The 20,892-nt window shown below is 45.1% G+C and overlaps 1 protein-coding gene across 5 annotated transcripts in view; it reads right to left on the bottom strand.

Moving 5' to 3' along the window:
* The window catches only part of lsp1a (lymphocyte specific protein 1 a), a 408,262-nt gene that overhangs the window by 114,503 nt on the left and 272,867 nt on the right, over positions 1 to 20,892 (bottom strand). For 4 of the 5 annotated variants that reach the window (XM_086007804.1, XM_086007802.1, XM_086007806.1 and 1 more), the window contains exon 3: positions 1,697 to 1,759. The exons of the other annotated variant lie outside the window; for it this stretch is intronic. In XM_086007804.1, coding sequence (XP_085863930.1) covers positions 1,697 to 1,759 — 63 coding nt within the window. The remainder of the gene's footprint in view (positions 1 to 1,696; positions 1,760 to 20,892) is intronic. 5 annotated transcript variants of the gene reach the window in all.

The following is a 20,892-nucleotide window of genomic DNA, read 5'->3' on the forward strand; positions in this document are numbered from 1 at the left end:
AAGGGCTGTGGTGACTTTCACAGCCATTGGCTAATCATGATCCCTTGGTCCAACAGGCAGTAGGTCCTGTTGCAGGAGGCTGCAGAGGTCGGTGATACCTCTTGACGCACTACTCTTCAGATACGACCAAGAAAGTGACTCTTGGCCTGTATGCGGTGTGTGCTGGGTATGGCCTCCGACAAGCAGCCTCCTCATCTGCTATCTTTTGATAGGCCCTGCTGCTGCTATATGTTGAGACTGCTGCTTCTCTTGCTCCATCTCTTCCTCCATCAAAGTGAAACTGGCAATAATAGCACCCATGATAAGCAGATCAAACTGACTGAGGGTAAGTAAGGCACACAATATCACAAAGAAGCAATCTGGAATCTGGAAAATCTCCTGGTAAGTGGCAAGTAACATACATGCCACACAAGTGCCAGGCAATCACGAACTCCAACAAGAGTCTAACCACCTCCCTTGATATTCAACAGGATTATCATTGTTGAATTCTTCACCATCAGCATCCTGGGGGTCACCATTGACCAGAAACTTAACTGGACCAGCTACATAAATACTGTGGCTACAAGAGCAGGTCAGAGGCTGGGTATTCTGCGGCGTGTGTCTCACCTTCTGACTCCCCAAAGCTTTTCCTTCATTTACAAGGCACAAGTAAGGAGTGTGATGGAATACTCTCCACTTGCCTGGGTGAGTGCAGCTCCAACAACACTCAAGAAGCTTGGCACCATCCAGGGCAAAGCAGCCCCCTTGATCGACACCCCATCCACCACCTTAAACATTCACTCCCTCCACCACCGGCATACCGTGGCTGCAGTGTGTACCATCTACAAGATGCACTGCAGCAACTCGCCAAGGCTTCTTTGACAGCACCTCCCAAACCCGCGACCTCTACCACCTAGCAGGGCAAGGGCAGCAGGCACATGGGAACACCACTGCCTCCAAGTTCCCCTCCCAAGTCACACACCATCCTAACTTGGAAGTATATCGCAGTTCCTTCATCGTCGCTGGGTCAAAATCCTGGAACTCCCACCTAACAGCACTGTGGGAGTACCTTCACCACACGGACTGCAGCAGTTCAAGAAGGCAGCTCATCACCACCCTTGCCAGCCATGCCACATCCCATGAATGAATTTTTTTTAAATGGCACAGGAAGCCTGTGATCCAATTACCTGCAAGTGGGTGTCCATTTAAATACTGCTGCAGTGCCTCAGAGAGATTTTACTGGCGGGATGGGCGCTGGCCAGGACTTCTTTGATTTTGTATTAAAATGGCATCATAGAACCCTGATTTGATGTATTCATGAGGCTCCCACCTGTCTTTGGTGGCACCTCAGCTGACTAAAAACTGCATGGTTGAAATGATGGCCAGTGGGAATGGAGCAGTAATCACACTGCAGAAAATTTAACACCCCACCTTCCCTGTTCCCACGATGCAGGCAGGATTAAAATCGTCCCTAGAGATTCCATGGTTAACCAAATGATAGGGCAGTATCACTTTTGGGATTTTTGATCATTGTTTTCTGCTCCATGGTGCAGATTGCGAACACAAAGTTAGATTTAAGCATTGTGTGTTAAAACAAAATATATTCACACAAGTTTTTTTTTAAATGCTGCTGAGATGAAAGGTAGTTAAAATGCTAATGAGTTTGTCATTGACGTCGTTTCCCATAGACTAAAAATAATCAATAAGCACCTCATACCCATTGCGCTGGGAGGATCCTGGTCCCGGGTGATGGGCAGCGGTTGTCTGGCATAGGTCCTCCCTATGGTTGTGAACACAGGTAGATAAGAAAACAGACAAGACACACAAACAGTCAGCAAGGTCATTAAACAGAAAGTTGCAAAGGCAGACTTTTGTCAGGCTCAGAAGTTTAGCATGCAAGAGGATAGTTAGAAGTTACTTTGTTTGAGGCAATTAAGATGACCTATTGATATGGAAAAGCATAGCGTGTTCATTATTTTGTATTATTATGCAAGGGCAAGTTACACTGATTGAATTGAGTCTGAACATAACTATTGCTGTGTGAAACAATTCATGTTATAATGGGTCTCATTTTACCAGGTGTTTTCTCAGCCTGCCTTCAAGAAAATTGGAGACGTACAAACATGCTATGAATATAAAAATCAGATCACAAACTGGTACTATTGTTATACTTTTGGGTTACGCTATTGTACAAGATGACATTGGGCAGTGTGAGCCTAATCCAGCAAGCAGGAGGTATGGGATCCACTTATGAAAGAGACTGACAGCACTGAACCCTAGGAGGTTTCTACAGCAGACCCACATTTGTAACAGGATGCACGAATGACCAACTCCTGTGTCATGGTTTCCTACATTTCAAAACCTTCTACAATTTTTGCTGGAAGTAGCAAGGCTAGGAAGTGTTCCTGTTTTTATGATGTTGCTAATGTACTGCAACCAAAGGGAATCTTCCCACATGATCAAGATTGGCCTGTGCCAATTGTTGAGCCACTGCGACTCATCTTTGCACATCAGTAGTGTAGCAGCCATGCTAAGTGGCAAGCAGAACAGACCCTAACAGAATTAACACTGAATTTTTATGGGAAGCCTCTGAAACAGCTTTTCACAAGCAAAAAAAACCTCCTGCTTTTAATTAGCTAATAGACTTCATGCCAGCAAGCAGCTTGGCTTGGCAAGAAAGCAAACATTAATAGTGTGGTTTCCTCTTGTGTATAGTTTAATGTCCTTCAATGACTCCATGTACTGTAACATGAGTCTATCCATTGCAGCCACTGTGTGCTTTATAAAAGAAAATCATTGAAACAAGATGTTTTGCTAATTCCTTGTGTAATCTTTACATTCAGATCGGTCGGTTGCCACGGTGCTTTGTATGATGTCAATGCCATGGACGTGAGCCGTACTTTTTTGTAGACCAAGATCACATGACAGGCCTCACTCAGAATCATACCAACTAGCCTTCAAATGGTACCGTGCATTCAAAGGGCTTTGTGAATACTCTCATTTATGTCTGGCTTGCACCTTACTATAAATTTAATTATACAGTGGTTAATACAGCAATGCTACAGTACAGGAATTATCACAAGATTTAGTCTATAAAGTATCTCTGATGTGTTTTTCCAATTTCTAGGCTCTGACTCATAGTGGAGCATGGTTCAATGGGAGCTAGCAGTCCTCCAGTATCACACCCAAGTAGCCATTCTTGCATGCACTTGCTAGCAGGGGGTCAGTGGATAGCAGAAAGCTGGCTGCAATTTCTTCTTCGGAGTGCAGGGTGCTGAAGCCAATTGGAGCATCCCAATTAATTTCCCGTCTGAGAATAGCTAATTCAGCAGCGATCAGGGACTGAGCTTGGCAGCCGCCAGATCTATACAACTCATAAACATATCGGTAACGCATTCATCCACAAGTATACTGGAAATTATTATCTCAGAAATTCTAGCTTTATTGTTGCTCCATTATTGTCCTCTTTCACTCGAAGTTCTAGATTTTCCAATCAGCATTATTTTAAACACCAGTGTTATTTTAAATGGATCAGAAAATCTAAGCAAAACATCTTATTATGACAGTGTCTTTGTGAAGTTTATTTTACAGAAGGGGAAAGGAAGACTTGGGAAGCATATTATTACACTTCAAAAATACTTAATTGGTTGTAAAGTGTTTTGGGGCATCCTGAGGTCATGAAAGGTGCCATATAAATGCAAGTCTTTATTTTTTTCTTTATATTAAGGCAGCACAACTTTGCTTCGAAATGGCATGTTATAGTGGTGAGTTTCTAGTTTTGCAACACTATTCCCTACACAGTCATGGGCTCCACTTTCAACAACCTACACCATACATCACACATAGCATCCAATGCCATTTATCAAGGGCTTAATATAAGTGGGAGGAGTTGCCTTTTCTCACTTCTCACTCTATCTGGCCTGTGTAAAACTTAATGAACCCCAAAGCATCACACTGTGTCATTCGAAGCCTCCAAGTCTGTGGGTGGAGAAATCTTAAATGTTTCAATTTTGGAAGAAGATGCCACATTTCTGTTCTGTTGTGAGATGTCTTTGGCACGCAGACTAATTATGTTTGGGAGCCTTCCAAGTAAGGAGAACTAAACCAGGGAAGGTCAGGAAAGTAAATGGTATAAAGAAAAAGAAAAAGTCTTGCATTAATATAGTGTCTCATCACATCGCTCAGAGTTTCATGTATAAATAACTACTTTGAAATGCAGACACTTTGCACAAAGCAAGATTTCACAACCAGGCATGAAAATTATTGACCAATTAATCTGTTTTTGGTTTAAGGGGAAAATGTTAGCCAGAACACTAGTGGCACCTTCGAATAGTGACATAGGATCTTTAAGTTCCACCTAAACCATTGGAACAGGCAGATAGGACTTTGGTTTAACATCTCAAACAAATGGTGGTACCTCCAACAACACAGCACTCCCTCAGAACGACACTAAAGTATCAGCCTAGATAGGTGCCCAAGTTCTGAAGTAGAGCTTGAACCTACAGCCTTCCCACTTAGAGATGAGATGTCACCAATTTTGCCATGGAACTGAGCAAATGTGAAAACTGGACACAGACAGGATTGATTGGGCTCAATTGTGATGTACTCCATGGTTGAACAGCCTGCCGGCAGTCATTGTCAAGCGCATGATTAATAGTCACTTGGGCAAGGTGCCAGAGGGCGACCACTGCCCATGGAACTGTGCCCAAATGAAAGTGAGGAAAGGATGGTGGAGCAGAAATATTGCAAGTAACTGGGGGAGGTGAGGAAAGGGTTGTATCTTTTGTTTGAAACTGAAGGAGTGCACCTCATACTAACAGGTATCACCGAAGGGCTGAGTATTAGTATATGTTTATAATAACATAGGTTTTCAAACTCTGAGCCCTAGGGGATCCATTAAGTTATCAACTGTTTTCTGTATTTGTTGACTTACTTCAGCTGGTACATACATATAATAACATTTTCTGCGATGACAGTAATGTTTTCATTCAGGTAGCTGAAATCAGTTTTGGGAAGTTGGGATAGGAGGAGGGTTGCTGGGAATGTGTCACTATTTGCAGGGAGTCCTTCACACAGAAAACAGTTGAAAACTGCTGATTTACACAGACAGGCAGATGGAAAACTATTATATCCGTGTATAATTGAGACACGGACTGCAGGAGTTGATTATAACAAGTCTTTACTGAATGGAGACAACCTGGAAACTGAAACTACAGAAGCCTGCTAGGGCCTTTTATACAGGGGTGGTCACTGCCGGTACTGTAGTCTGAGACCAGTTATTCCCTTAAAGGTACATACACAACAATTCCTCCCCTTTTAGATAAACAGTACATAACATTCATTTAACAACTAAATAATAACTAATTACAATTACAATTACGGTTGCTCGATACATTGGTTGAAGTTAAGCAATTATAAGTTCAGTCTTTGAGGAGGCTTCCTGATTCTGTCTGGATAACGCCTCTTTGGGATATCAGGTTCTTCTGGCAAGGTTGAGTTGGGATCAATGTCGTTGTTTGGTTCGTCTGCTTCCAATATCACCGATTCTGCGGTAGATGCAATTGGTACTTCGGTTTCATCGCCAGGTGTATCAGATCGTGGTGTGGAGTTGACGTTTTCCAGTGACTCTAGAATCTGGTCAGCATGGCGTCTTACAATGCTCTCTCCAACGTCCACGGTATACATTAGAGGTCCTTGCCGTGTACAGATCGTTCCTGGCTGCCATTTCTCTGTGCGGTAGTCCCGGGCCAAAACTGGTTGACCTATCTTAAAACTCCTGGTCGGCCTTTCATTCATATTCTGAAACTGCCTGTTCTCCACATCTCTTCTGACGTTTGGCTTAACCAAATCCAAGCGGCATCGTAGTCTTCGATTGAAGAACATCATGGCTGGAGTTTGGTTGGTAACCGCATGTGTCGCATTCCGGTAGGCAAACAAGAAGTTATCCACCTTGTGTTGTAGGGGTATATCTTCATTACACATTGCCTTGATAGCCTTCTTGAATGTTTGAACAAACCTCTCGGCCAATCCATTAGTGGCTGGATGATATGGGGCGGATGTGTAATGCTTAACACCATTGTTCTTTAAGAACCTCCGGAACTCTTCAGACACAAACTGTGGTCCATTGTCAGAGCAAATCTGTTCAGGCAGCCCATTCCTGGTGAATATGGTTCGTAAGACTGTGATAGTTTTTTCTGTGGTGGTTGAGGACATTTTTATTACCTCTGGCCACTTTGAATGTGCATCCACCGCAATTAAAAACATCGAGTCCATAAAGGGACCAGCAAAATCAATGTGCACCTTTTGCCATGGAGATGAGGGCCACTCCCATGGATGTAGAGGGGCTTGTGGTGGGGCGTTTTGGACCTTCTGGCATCCAGTATAGCTCTTGGTCATCTCTTTGATTTCTCTATCGATTCCCGGCCACCACACAAACGCTTTGGCTAAGTTCTTCATTTTTACCCCTCCCAGATGACCCTCATGAAGCTCATTGAGCACTCTATCCTTCAATTTGGGTGGAATTACTACTCTGGATCCACACATCAAGGTTCCTCTGCACACTGACAGCTGTTCTCTTCTCGGCGAGAATGCTGGCAGCAGTGGTTCGCCATGTGCTGGCCATCCCTTCACCGTTAAATCATAGACCCAGGAGAGTGTCGGGTCATTTCGTGTTTCCTTTTCTATGTTTGCATTCGTCACAGGGAGACATTCGACTATAGTCGAGTGGAATAACTCCACTGGATCCACTGCCAGTTCTTCTTCCACCGTCGGCAACGGTAGGGTCGACAATCCATCAGCATTCCCATGCTGTTTAGTTCCTTTGTACTCGATGTCATATTGGTGTGCCCCTAGGAACAGGGACCACCTCTGTAGCCGTTGTGCCGTCATTATCGGTACGCCCTTCTGAGGGTTGAAAATGGAGACGAGAGGTTGATGATCAGTTAGTAGAGTAAATTTCTGACCGTGCAGGTAGTGATTGAACTTCTTCACCCCCCACACCAGGCTGGGGGCCTCTCTGTCAATCTGGGCGTAGTTACGCTCGGCTGAAGTTAACGAGCGTGACGCAAAAGCTATCGGCCTCTCTGAACCATCAAGGAATTTATGTGACAGTACCGCCCCAATGCCGTAGGGAGACGCATCACACGCCAGTCTTTGGCTTCTTGAAAATCTAAGACGGCGCCTCCCGCGCTTTGCCTTCATCCCCGATGGTTCAAAATGGCGCCTCCCGCGCTTTTCCTTCTTCCCCGCCGAGTTAAGATGGCGCCTCCCGCGCTTTCCCGCCGCTGCCGCTGCTGCCAACGCTGTTGCTGGCGATTATATTTATTTTTCTATCGCGCTTCAATATTTGCTCCGTTAATTGAAGAACTGTTCCCGTCGTGGAGCGGACCCTCTGGGACACTTCCCTCCCTCTTCTTAGGTCCGAACGCTGCCCGGCTTCGAAGCACCGGCCGCGCCCTGTGTGCTCCACCCTCTCTCTCTCTCTCTGCTTCCCGACTCGCTGCCCGGCCCCGTTGCAGAGCCACCCGATCGAGCTCTAGCCCGCCGCAGCCCAGGAAGGATCAGTGCACTACCTGCCACCAGCCCGATTAGCTGGGAAACCACAGACTGGAGAACAAAGCCTGGCTCTCGACAATCTCTCCTGCACTTTTCAATTCGATGATTTGGAGGGCGGTTGCCCACGGTCAATGCCCGTTTCTCGAGTTTCTTTGGATTATTATTATTTTTTATTTTTTTTCTTTCTTCTGGCTTCGACCTTCAATAACGTCGTCTGAGGTGCTGCCGAGTTGCAGGTAAGTTCGTTTCTTACTCGTCGCCAGTATTATGTCCGTGTATAATTGAGACACGGACTGCAGGAGTTGATTATAACAAATCTTTACTGAATGGAGACAACCTGGAAACTAAAACTACAGAAGCCTGCTAGGGCCTTTTATACAGGGGTGGTCACTGCCGGTACTGCAGCCTGAGACCAGTTATTCCCTTAAAGGTACATACACAACAAAAACTACTTCACATCTTTAGTCGATATTACTCTATTATGAACGGCTCATCCACACCACACAATATCAACCTAATTGTTGAGTAAAAGCACTTGAAACCTAACTCCAAACTGCTTTTCAATACACAGCCTCATCTCTGGCATCTTGAACCCTCAAATTCTTCAAAGACAGGGGAGTAGCTAACCTGCCTTTTGTTTCTCGGGCACTTTGTATAAACTGATGCCGTAAGGTCAATAATAGCGTTTGTCTATTATCGTAATGGAAGATTTTTCACACTCTTTCAATTTTGAGTTATTGGAGCAGAAACATCTGCTGCTCTTTTATCAATTCTGCAAGGACATCCTTCTGACAAGAGACCCATTTCTACACAGGAACTGATATGTTGCATTTACATTACTGTGCTGCAGCCAGGACCAGCTCTATTTCCGTTGCAATGTTGCAAAATATTTGTTGTGGAATGATAATTCATGGGGTGAAATGTCTCCCTTAATGGATATCACTTCTTTTATACCTGTGTCAGTGACAAACTCTGGAGATTCCTCCCTCAACCAATATCTATTATATATTAAAAATGATGAATGCTCTCAGAATTCCAAAAGTATGGCACCTGTAGATGGTGCAGTGGTGTAACAGTACATGACTATGTGATTACAATGGGGCAGTACCTAACATTATGTGACAGCACAAGACTGTACCTCCAATACTCCTCGTGTACTCGTATTTAAAAAAAAAGAAAAACCATAAATGTGGCTTCCTATAGTACAGAACAACGTTTGTGGTCTGAATGTACTGTGAAGGAATTCTACTATATTACCTTTTTAGAAAAATATACTATATAAGATAAATACACTACAGCCTTTTTAGAAAAATAAACTACTGTATATGTAACTTTTTTAAAGGAAGGCATGGCAAGCTGGATTTGGAAATCCTACCTTCTGAAAGAATTCTGGCCTCATTGAGATAAGCCAGTGGCTAACCCTGCAGAGTACCTTATAAGGAACTCTACCGTATAAATTCTTTGGAACATGACAAACTGGGTGACATGAATCAGTCATTCATGAAAGAAAGACTTATGAAATAATACTGAGCGGCCTACGGGTGGCGCTGTCCAGGGAGAGTATAAATACTCGGGCACGGGCCCAGCTTGCGCAGGACATTCTTAACAGGAACTAGTGAAGGACACAACTAGCCTCCATGTTGTAAAACAGTTGATTAAAGCTTTGTTTAATGCTTAGAACAAGTGCCTAATAGTTTTCTTACGTCACTGGGTTTGGAAATTTAGAAACCTAACTATGAAATAGCTATGAAAGAACTCTGGCTATTGAAATAGGACAAGTTGTTGACCCTGAATAAATAACCTTACTGAAACAGAAGAATGGGTGGCCCCGAATGGGTAACCTTATTAAATTAAGACAATGGTCAGCCCTGGATGAATGATCTTGATTAAAACCTCTTGAGAATGACATGATGTAAGATACATCTGCCTTTTGCCCATACCCTGTATATGGTAAACTCCCAATAGCTATTGATGAGGCGGCAGTAAGAATTTCAGTAGGTCAGCTAAAAGATGATTAGTGATAATTAACTTAGATCAACAGAAACCTTATGAATAACAACTGAAAAAGAGGGTATAAATATTGGAGTCTCGAATGAGATAATCAGGCTCGCTTTAATCGGGCAAAGCGATTCTTGACTACAGGGGCGGCTCTGTAGTTCTTCCCTCTTTTCCCTCGGGGATTGAAGGTAACTGCTACCATGATAATTGATGGATATCCCATAATAGGCAAGTTTAAGAACAAGGATGTCTTGCTGCAGTTGTACAGGGCCTTGGTGAGACCGCACCTTGAGTATTGTGTGCAGTTTTGGTCACCTTACCTGAGGAAGGACGTTCTTGCCATGGAGGGAGTGCAGCAAAGATTCACCAGGCTGATACCTGGGATGGCAGGAATGACGTATGAGGAGAGATTGTGTCAATTGGGCTTATACTCACTGGAGTTTAGAAGATTGAGAGGGGATCTCATTGAAACCTATAAAATTCTGTCAGGTCTGGACAGACTAGATGCAGAAAGGATGTTTCTGATGGCCAGGGAGTCCAGAACCAGGGGTCATAGTCTAAGGATAAGGGGTAAGCCATTTAGGACTGAAATGAGGAGGAATTTCTTCACCCAGAGAGTGGTGAACCTGTGGAATTCTCTGCCACAGAGGGTGGTGGAGGCCAGTTCATTAAATATATTCAAGAAAGAGTTGGATATATTTCTTGAGGCTAAAGGGATCAAGGTATATGGGGAGAAGGCAGGGACAGGGTACTGAATTTGGATGATCAGCCATGATCTCATTGAATGGCGGAGCAGGCTCGAAGGGCCAAATGGCCTACTCCTGCTCCTATCTTCTATGTTTCTATGTAATACTGTAGCGAAGTTAAGATTTATAAGTAGGATTCTGTTAAGAATAGGATTGTATTTTTTCTCTTTTTAAAACTGTTAATGTTGCGATTGGCTGATTCACCAACTGTAAATTGCATGTCGTTTTTTTAAATAAATCTCTATATATTTTTAGAATTGTCTCATATAAGTCTTCTGTATCAGTAATTCGCGAACCCAATCTTTGTACACTCTTTGGTGAAGAGATACAATTTCTGAAGGAAATCTCCGGACCCTCATAATATTCGGGACTTTACTGTCTGGCTAAACTTATTAAAAGTGTTATCTGGAGGATGGTAACATTCTTAGTTTGTTCCTTTCCTTTAGGGAGAGATAGTCCGGACCTTTAGACCCAGTTAAGCGTCTTTAGGATTCGGCTACCTCAACCTTCAGTTGAAGGTGAACATCTGAGAAATACGCCTGATCCGGGATAGCGCCAAAGGGGCTAGGACAAGTAAAATTCCTTTCAGTACTAGCCTGCACTTGTGAACAATTTGAATTGTGTGAAAATAAATCTTGGGTTGTTGAAACTCTGTCACCGTATGGACTGAAGCAAGTCTTGAAGACGACAAATGCAGGACTTGGAAAAAATTCTGGATGAAAGTGGAAGTGTCATCTTGAGCACAGAAGAAAGTTTAAAAAAATTAAAGCAGAAGAAAGTAGGCACAGGAAACATATTAGCGGGAGCACGGCCTCCATGCCGACCGAAGTAAAGTCATAGGGAGAAATTACGATAATTCAAAATGAGGCAGCACTGTGCACACTACCCCCTGAAGCTGATCCCCTCCCCAAAGAAGTGCACCCCATTCCCCCCACTTGTGAAAGATAGGTCATGCCTGACAAACCTGATTGAATTTTTTAAAGAGGTGACTAAAGTAGTGAACAAGGGAATGTCCATGGACGTTATTTGTATGGACTTCCAGAAGGCATTTGATAAAGTCTCACATAAAAGCCTGTTATCTAAGGTAGAAGCCCACGGAATTGAGGGCAAATTATTGACCTGGTTAGGAAATTGGCTGAGTGGCAGGAGACAGAGTGTAGGGATAATGGGTAGGTGCTCAAATTGGCAGGATGTGATTAGTGGTGTCCTGCAGGGATCTGTGTTGGGGCCTCAACTATTCAGTGTTTATTAACGACTTAGATGATGGCATAGAAAGTCATATCAAATTTGCCGATGACACAAAGATAGGCGGCATTGTAGGCAGTGTAGATTAAAGCATAAAATGACAAAGGAATATCGACAGATTAAATGAATGGGCAAAACAATGGCAAATGGATTTCAATGTAAGCAAACGTGAGGTCATCCACTTTGGACCTAAAAGGAATAGAACAGGGTACTTTCTAAATGATGAAAAGCTAAAAACAGTGGCGGTCCAAAGAGACCTGGGGGTCCAGGTACATAGATCATTAAAAGGTCATGAACAGATAGAGAAAATAATCTAAAAGGCTAATGGAATGCTGGCCTTTATATCTAGAGGACTAGAATACAAGGGGGTCGAAGTTAAGCTGCAGCTGTACAAAACCCTGGTTAGACCAAACCTGGAGTAATGTGTTCAGTTCTGGGCACCACACCTTAGGAAGGATATATTGGCCTTGGAGGGAGTGCAGCGTAGGTTTACCAGAATGATACCTGGACTTCAAGGGTTAAGCTACGATGAGAGATTCCACAAATTAGGGTTGTATTTCCTAGAATTTAGAAGGTTAAGGGGTGATCTGATCGAATTTTTCGAGATATTACGAGGAACAGATAGGATAGATAGAGGGAAAGGGGGAGAAATTTGTTATCGCTCCGTTTGGGGCGCGATTATCAGCCGGGCGCAAAGTTTAGCACCTGGCGCAAATTATCGCCTCCGACTGCAAACTTGGCTTCTATCACCCACCCCTGGAAGTGATTAGAGCACTAAATCAGGTGCTACACACCTCTCTTAAGGCACTAATGCCGAGGAGCGAGGCGCTACCTCACAGCGCTGGTGAAGCTCATGTGATGTCAGTCAGCAATGGAACACAGACAGACTGGAGCCGGCCAGTTCTTAAAGGGGAGGGTCGATCTTGCTCTCCATCCACACCCTGCTCATTGCAGCCTTGTATCTTGGCCTGGAGAGACCTGTACATCAAATCTGCTGGAAAGAACAATGGCGAGGCCCAGGGAAAGAGCTCAGGGTGCAGCCCCATAGTCCCTCCTAAATCGATGCAAGGAAGATCAAATCAAAATGAACCTGCAAAGTTCTGCTCAGTACCCAAAACTCCTTCACACAGCATTGAATATCTCCAGAAGTCTCTCTCTCTCTCACTCAGAATGCGTGGTGCAAAAATGTTGCTAACAAAAAATGGCAGGAAGCAGTCGCTTTTAAATAACGCTCCCCCAGTCCCTTCCCGACTGCAAATCGCTCCCCTCAACCTGTCGTTGCTAGTGGCAGGCCGTAAGGCAGGGGGTGCCACTCAATATCCGGTTCGGGGCGCTACCGGGGCATTGCATGCTCGACTGATGTCACGATCTGCGGGCGCAGGAGATCGTGGTGGTAGTGTTTAGCGCCACTGCAAAATGTCTGGTCAATTTCATGAGCGGCACAAACATCGCCGCGCCCGGGCGCAAGTTGCTTTGCGCCCCATTGACGCCCTCTTAAGGCACTAACGGGAGGCGCAAACCAACCAAATTTTTCCCCCCCGAACTATTTCCGCTGGTTGGGGATTCTAGGACTAGGGGGCATCATCTAAAAATTAGAGCCAGACCTTTCAGGAGTGAAATTAGAAAACACTTCTACACACAAATGGTGGTAGAAGTTTGGAACTCTCTTCCACCAACAGCAATTGATGCTAGATCAATTGTTAATTTTAAATCTGAGACTGATAGCTTTTTGTTAACCAAAGGTATTTGAGCCAAAGGCGGGTATATGGAGCTGGGTCGCATATCAGCCATGATCTCATTGAATGGTGGAACGGGCTCGAGGGGCTGAATGGCCTCCTCCTGTTCCTATGTTCCTATGACCCCCCCACACTGAGCAGAAATTAGAACAAGACCCTCCCCTCAGTGAGAAGCGCTGTCGGCCATACCATCCACCCTTATATAGTGGATGCATGTTTACCAAGTGCGCAAAAGGGACAAAAATGCACGTGCAAATTGAGAAATTAGTGGTCCTGAATAGAATCACCAGACACTTCCCCCTGCCCCAACCCGCGACCGCCTGCTCTATAGCAATGAAAGATTATGGCAAATGCCCCTTCGCATTAAGCAGAGATTGTGTGAAACTCATTCTCTACCACTCAGCAGAGATCATGGTAACCCCACCTGCCCCACATTGACCACAGATCGGTGCCCCCCCATCAAAATGAGCAGAGATACTGCCCAAAACCCACCCCCACTGAGAAAACAACATCCCTCCCACAAAGCAGAGAACATTGCAAACCCACCCCCACCCCCACCATGTAGACATAGAAACATAGAAGATAGGAGCAGGAGTAGACCATTCGGCCCCTCAAGCCTGTTCCGCCATTTAATGAGATCATGGCTGATCATCCAAATTCAGTACCCTGTCCCTGCTTTCTCCCCATATCCCTTGATCCCTTTAGCCTTAAGAAATATATCTAACTCCTTCTTGAATATATTTAATGAATTGGCCTCAACTGCCTTGTGTGGTAGAGAATTCCACAGGTTCACCACTCTCTGGGTGAAGAAATTCCTCCTCATCTCAGTCCTAAATGGCTTACCCCTTAGCCTCTGTGCAATTTCTTTATTAATGTGTCTCTGTACACCCCAAGAGACACTTGAAAGGAGCGACCAAGAGCAATTCACAGTAACTCTGCTTTCAGTTTTATTTTCCACCCTTTCCTTCCTTCTCCCTCCCCCCACCCTCTACCCAACAATAGGCTGGCCATGAGCTTTGTGCTAAGATTGCAGTGCAAAGCCACACCCTCCTGCCAACATGCTGTGCCACCAAGGAGCTTCTTCATATGACTAGGCCACAGTTAGGGTACTGTGTGCAGTTTTGTGTGCCCTATTCTAGAAAAGTAATCAAAGCCATAGCGAGTTTATGGCATAGGTTCACCAGGATGACGCCAGGAAGGGGAAACTACAGTTATGAGGATAAACTTAAGACACGAGGACAATTTCCACTGGAGCGGAGAAGGCCAAGAAAAGATTTAAGGTTTTTAAAACTATGAACGGTTGATGAGTCAGTAATGAGGGGTCTTCAATTCAAAGTTGACACTGAGAGTGAGGAGCGAGGTTAAGAGAAATATCTTTACATAGAGGTTTGTTGGATCTTGGAATGCTTCTTTACAATAGGGAATGGTTGCGATAGAGATCATTGTAGCTTTTAAAGGAAAATTAGATAAATTTTTGAAGCAGAGGGAGATAGCAAGAGAGTGGGATTAGATTTGGATTGCCCTAGCATAGAGCTGGCACAGCTAGCATAGGTGTTTGGCTCCCCTTCTGTGCTGTAAACTTCTAAGTGTTTCATTTTAAATCATGGATTACATTCGATCTAAACTCTTTTCTCCTCTCCTGCAGGTGTAGATAGTGTAAAATGAGTGATAGCGAATCGGCAGCCCGTTTTACATCTCTCCTGATTGACTGCAATGGAAATAAAAATAGGGAAAATGTAAAATGGGCTGCCGATTTGCTATTACCTGTTTTACACTATCGCACAAAGTCAAAATTACTCCCTAATGCCTTTTTCCATGGGCTATCAGGGATGCTAGTTATACCTCAATTTTCGCTAAAGGATGGCATACAAATACTTCCATCACTGACATTGTGACAACCTCAGTAAAGATACAATGCTTGAAGGAAGGCTAAGTGAAATGGTTCACCCTAAAACATTCCTGACAGAAACATTAACAATAATCTGAACTCAAGGATCCAATGTGCAGCCACCCAAATAGAAAAAGCCTTTGTAAGTAACGGCATTTGGCCCCGAGATGTGTTGGAATAATAGAAATTCTTAAACATTTCCTCAAGGGAAATATTCTTTAAACACCGAGTGCCAACAGCCAGCCTGATTAATAGGAATTTTGGTCCAACAAAAATCCCCCAAAACATTCCTCCCTTCCTGTAACATGACTATAAACCCTCCATGCTTTCAGCAGCTACGACTCAATCAGGGGCTGAGGGATTGAATTTAATTATTAGAAACCTATATAAAAAGGACCAAGACCCACAGTACAGGATGCCAACAGGATTGATATGTTTACCTACCTCCCCGATAGCTCAGTAAGTAGATGAGTCACACAGACCAGAAAGGTGCCAGATACAATTCCTAGTTTGTGCTGAGTCTACTCTGAAATATTCTTAATTGTGGTACAATTGGCCTCAACATCCTTTGGTTCGGCAGAGAAAGAAAAATCAGCCTGGATCCCCACTCCTCATTGCAATGTGTATATGTTGGATGAGGACAGAGTCATGCCCCCCCCCGCAAGGTAAAATAGTCCCCCTACATGAATAATGAGGCACCAGTGTCTATGGATAACCAGCAAGGTGTTAGCATCTTCAGCAGAGGAAAACATTGTTAAATATATTTTTTTGAAAAATTGAAAAGCGAAGACAAATTAGGAAACAGTGAAATGCGCCAGCTGCCTTTCTCTTGGGCACCCTCAACCCACCGGAGCTCAAACTAGCACCAGGTTTGACAATAGCTCAGCAATATGTAGGACTTAAACCTTTGGTACTTCGCATTTTGCCGTCGAGTCAGGACATCCCTCTGCTATTCTCACCTTGATAACAACGCCATTGTCCAGAGAATTAATACTTTGTGTTCTCCACCGGATGAGGAAAATTCAGAAAGAAATTATATTTTAGGGGTAAATATTTAACACTAAATATTGACAGAATTCAAAAGAGGGCATTGAAAATCAGTAATATTACTGATGATTTATTGGAACTTTGAAAAGAAATTCCAATTCTCGTCTAAAGGTGCTGACTGTTCTTGAGGTACAAATTGGTTTGTGTGCCGGTTAGACTCACTTGTTAACAGTTTCACTTCTGGGTCAGAGATTGTGGATAAATCCCCACTACAAACTTGAGCACATACTCTAGACAGTCATTTTGCTGTAGTACGGAGGGGGTGCTATGGTGTTTGAGGTGCCATCTTTTCAATGTTAAATTAAGTCTGCTGAGGTGGATGTGAATGATACCATGGCACTATTCAAAGAAGCGCATTGAAATCTCCTCTGGTTCTGGCTAACATTTCTCCTTAGAACAGATGATCTGATTATTTATCCATTTGCTGCTTGTGTTCACCTTGCTGTGTGCAAGTTGACTGCCATGTTTGTCTACATTCAAAGATAATCCATTGGCTGTAAAGCGCTTTAGTGCGTTCTGAGCAATTATTCAGGTGTTATATTAATAAGTGGCTTCTTTCTCCTTTCTTTACCTCATCATTTTTCATGTGGAAGCCTGGACAGTGAGTGAGGTACCAGAGTGGCAGCTTCATTGTGCATCTAACCAGTGTTAGTCCTGACCTGGTAGTGCTTGGCATTGATATTGCCTGCCCAAAATGGAAGACTACAACTAGTAGAAGCACTTAAGCTTTTAATAATATTGTTCACCTCTTTTGAATATTGTTTCCTTCAGTCCCTAATGTGAGTGAAATTTGTTTTATATTTACACCAAGTTTGTCACTCATAGTGCCAGTTGTGGTTCAGTTGTAGCACACTCACCTCTGAGCCAGAAGGTTGTTGGTTCAAGTCCCACTCCAGAGACTTGGGCGCCTAATCTTGGCTGGTACTTCGGTGCAATGATGAGGAGGTGCCGTCTTTCGGATGAGATTTTAAACTAAGCTCCCGCCTGCCCTCACTGGTGGACATAAAGAGGTCGATTTTAACTCAGGGGTGGGGAATTGTCGGGTTCCCCGAATTTGGTGTTTCCCACACAAATCTAACTGGGTGTGTGAGATTGATGCAATTTTAACTCAATTGGCCAATTGATTTCCAACGTGTGGGAACCCTTGGCAAATGAGTATTTCCAGTCAGAAATTCGCATAATATGATAAATCCCCACTCCTCATTGGCTACCCGCAGAACCTGGATACAGTGCAGGAAGAGATTTCATGACCTTCAGCACATTGGAAAAGTGAGTATGAAGTTCCCATCGCTCTCAATCTGATCCCCATTGCCTTTCCTCACCAGCACTCAGCTTTAGCAATCTCTTCCTCCACATCCCACTTGACACTGACATCCATGCACCCTTACCCATTCCCTCTCTCTCTATGCTCACATTCACCTAACTATTCGACTATGCAGCCTTCACACTCCCTATCACTCTGATGCTATGAAAACAACTGACAACACACAGGGAGGGCCCTTGGTCTTGCCACCTCACTCCATCTTTGTCTCCTTCTAAGCATCTATGCTTTGGATTCTCTACACTCACTCCTTCATTCTCACTCAAACTCCACTTGTCTCCCTCATTGCAGGAAAAGAGAGCTCACAATAAAAGAGAACGAGCGAGGACAGGAGGAGGGCCACCATCAGTAGCCCACCTCACCCCCTGGGAGGAGGCGGTCCTGGAAATCGTAGGACTGGAGGATGAGGCGCAAGTGGGGGACGGACAGATGGGTGCATCACAGCAAGCTGGTGACAGAATAGTTTTCCATCTCTCTCATTGACATTGCATGAGTCACTGATAATGATTCTGAAGCTATAACAGATGGACCTATGATCATCTGCAATATACAATGTGCATGTAACCTTGACCTCACATCTCTAACTCTTTCCTTTACTCCCCCACAGGACCATCGAGAGCCCCCGTCCCCACTGTCCAGGAGGAAGAGCCTTAGCTTCCAGACTCCTCAGAGGAATCTGCAACCTCTGAGGGTGCAGCGCACCCAGCACCAGTGCAGACACTCACACCTCAGTGGGACCTTCGGGACATAGAGTAGTGTTGTCACCTGGTGTATCACAGCTCACAAGTGAGCATCAGCAGATTGTGGAGACAGGGACAGCAGTGGAGAGTGCTAGCCGGAGGGTGCAGGACTCTGCCAGCTCGGCTCAGCTGCATGTTGATCCTCTGCCTCTGGGTCCATCCATAAGATCAGCGGGGCTGGAACTCCAGGAACAGATGCAGGAGTCTCTGGCAGGTTTTGTCTCCAGGGTCGATGTGAGTGTGGAGCGAATGGAGGAGTCCATAGCGAACATGATTAGAGCCTTTGTGGAGTCATTGGCACATGAACACATCACCATGGAAAGGATGGCAACCTCCATGCCTCCATGGAGGAGATAAGTCACCAGGGTATGGAAAACATGGTGAGTGTTCATAATAGAATGACATCTCTTGAGGAGCGATGGGCATCTATTGAACAGAGAAACCAGACCTTCATGGAAGTCCTTCTGAGTAGGACTGCCAGTGCAGATATGGGTCCCCATGGCCCCCTGATGTGCAGCAAGGTGCTCTCAAGCCACTTCCAAGCGCTGGCCCCTTCTGGCCTGTGCAGCTTCAGGTGGGTGAGCAGCAGCCTGGCGCTCCTGTTGCTGCTGTTGTTCCTAGTTTTGCTGGTGCCGCGGCTGGTGTTCGAGCTCATCTAATGCCCAGAAGGGAAGGAAATAAATGGCTCCCATGCTTCTGGTATATGCCTCCGTTGAGGAAGCGCTGAGTGAAGGTGGCGAGCGGGGTTTCCCAGGAGGTCACACTGGAGATGTGTGTGAGGCTCCAACCTTCCACAGGTGTGGTTAAGCCTGGTAAAATTTCTCCCAGGCCTGAAACAACAAAGTCCTACCACCTGCAAATGATGACTGATCAAATCTCCTCTTTAATGGTTGACCTGCAGCTGATAGTCAGCAATCCAATAGTGCTCACGCCAGGTTTCACAGGCGTGATCCCCACCAGGCGTGTTTTACGTGGGAAAAGGGTTAAAAATGCAAGGGCCTGTTGAAATGGGATTATAAAGGCCAATTATTGCTGATTAAGGGCCTTAAAGACCAGCGGGACTGATTCGGGACCATCAGACACACCTGGGTTAAAATGGCTCGGGGTCGGGAACCTCCGGGCGTGGGGGTCCCGACCCCCAGTTTTCGCGATTTTAACCCCCCACACACCTCACAGCCCACCTCACGGCTGAGTTAAAATCGACCCCAAAAAATCCCAAGCAAAACAGATGATCTGGTCATTTATTTAATTGCTGTTTGTGGGAGCTTGCTGTGTGCAATTTGGCTGCTGTGTTTCCTACATTACAACAGTGACTACACTTCAAAAGTTATTCATTGGTTGTAATACACTTAGGGATGCCCTGAGGCTATATAAATGTATGGCTGTCTGTCAGTCAAGCCGCGATTTCACCATCGGAGGCGGGATTGCGCCGGGAGACGTCGTTATGGGGTCTCGGTTTTGCTCCCGGCTCCAGTCGCTCTGTGAAAAGGATTTTCCCCTGATTGGACTTGTAAAGCCTGCACTGCGAGGTTCCCGGCCAATTAGCAGAAAGCGGGTCTGATGGCGTCATTTGATGATGCGTCATCAGCCAGTTTCCTTAAAGGGGCCATGTCCAAATTGATCTTGACAGTTCTGCTGTCAGTATTTTACAGCATTGAAGTGCTGCAAACACTGACAATCACTGCACAAATGTGCATGGCTGGCCCCAGGCTCTCCCATGACTCCCTCCATATGCTAACGTAGGGATTCACAGCATGAAAGGAGGTTCTCTTCCCTTTCCATGGGCGGAAGAGACCTCCCCAGGAGACCAACGCAGCCTGGTTACATATTGCACAGGAGGGCAGAAGCAGGGATATCGTCAGGAGGACCAGGCTGCAGTGGTCCAAGTAGAATGATCTGAGCAGATCACGAAACGTTACTGCAAAGCCCCACTCAACCTGCTGTGCCACTCATCACATCCCCATCACCCTGCCTTCCCTACCCTACTCCTGCACATCCTTACTCACACCAACTTACCTTGCACCTCCACCCATCCCTCTCTATCTACATTATCACTTCCCCATCTCACTAGTCACCCCTCACACTCACCCTCATCCTAGTGCAAGCATACCAACTAACAACACACAAGGGTAGGCACCTGGGTGGTTTAGCCAATGTTCATGTAAAGTTTCTGTTAATGTGGTGTTGATGCGCTATCAATTACTCATAAAAGACTGAGAGTTAAGAGAGTAACTAAAGGCTTTTATTAACAAAAGAATGAAGGTCTGCCTCGAGTGGCCGACCAGTCCAGAATACAAAGGGGCTGGGGAGCAGTCACCTTTATACTAGGACTTGTGGGAGGAGTCAGCCGAGGCATGTCCAGGCATGTACACAGTGGAATACAAACAGTGGTTTACCACATTCACCCCTTGTTTAAAATTGAGTCCGGCGAGGTGAAGTGTATTAAAAGTTAGTGTATTGGAGTCTCTCCGGAGGTCTTGTCTGCCGCTGTGATCGGCGTGGCGACGGCAGGGGTAGTGGAGCTTCCGGCGTCGAGTCCCGCGTAGGCTGTGGCACAGGCGTGTCGTCCTCGTAGGTGTCGAGCGGGTCGCTGGGCCCAGGCCTGCCGTCTGCTGGGGCTGGATATCGGATCGTGGGG

Source organism: Somniosus microcephalus, chromosome 15 (assembly GCF_052327205.1).
Source record: "Somniosus microcephalus isolate GS21.2 chromosome 15, FLI_Smic_1.0, whole genome shotgun sequence".
In the NCBI taxonomy this organism is placed as follows: domain Eukaryota; kingdom Metazoa; phylum Chordata; class Chondrichthyes; order Squaliformes; family Somniosidae; genus Somniosus; species Somniosus microcephalus.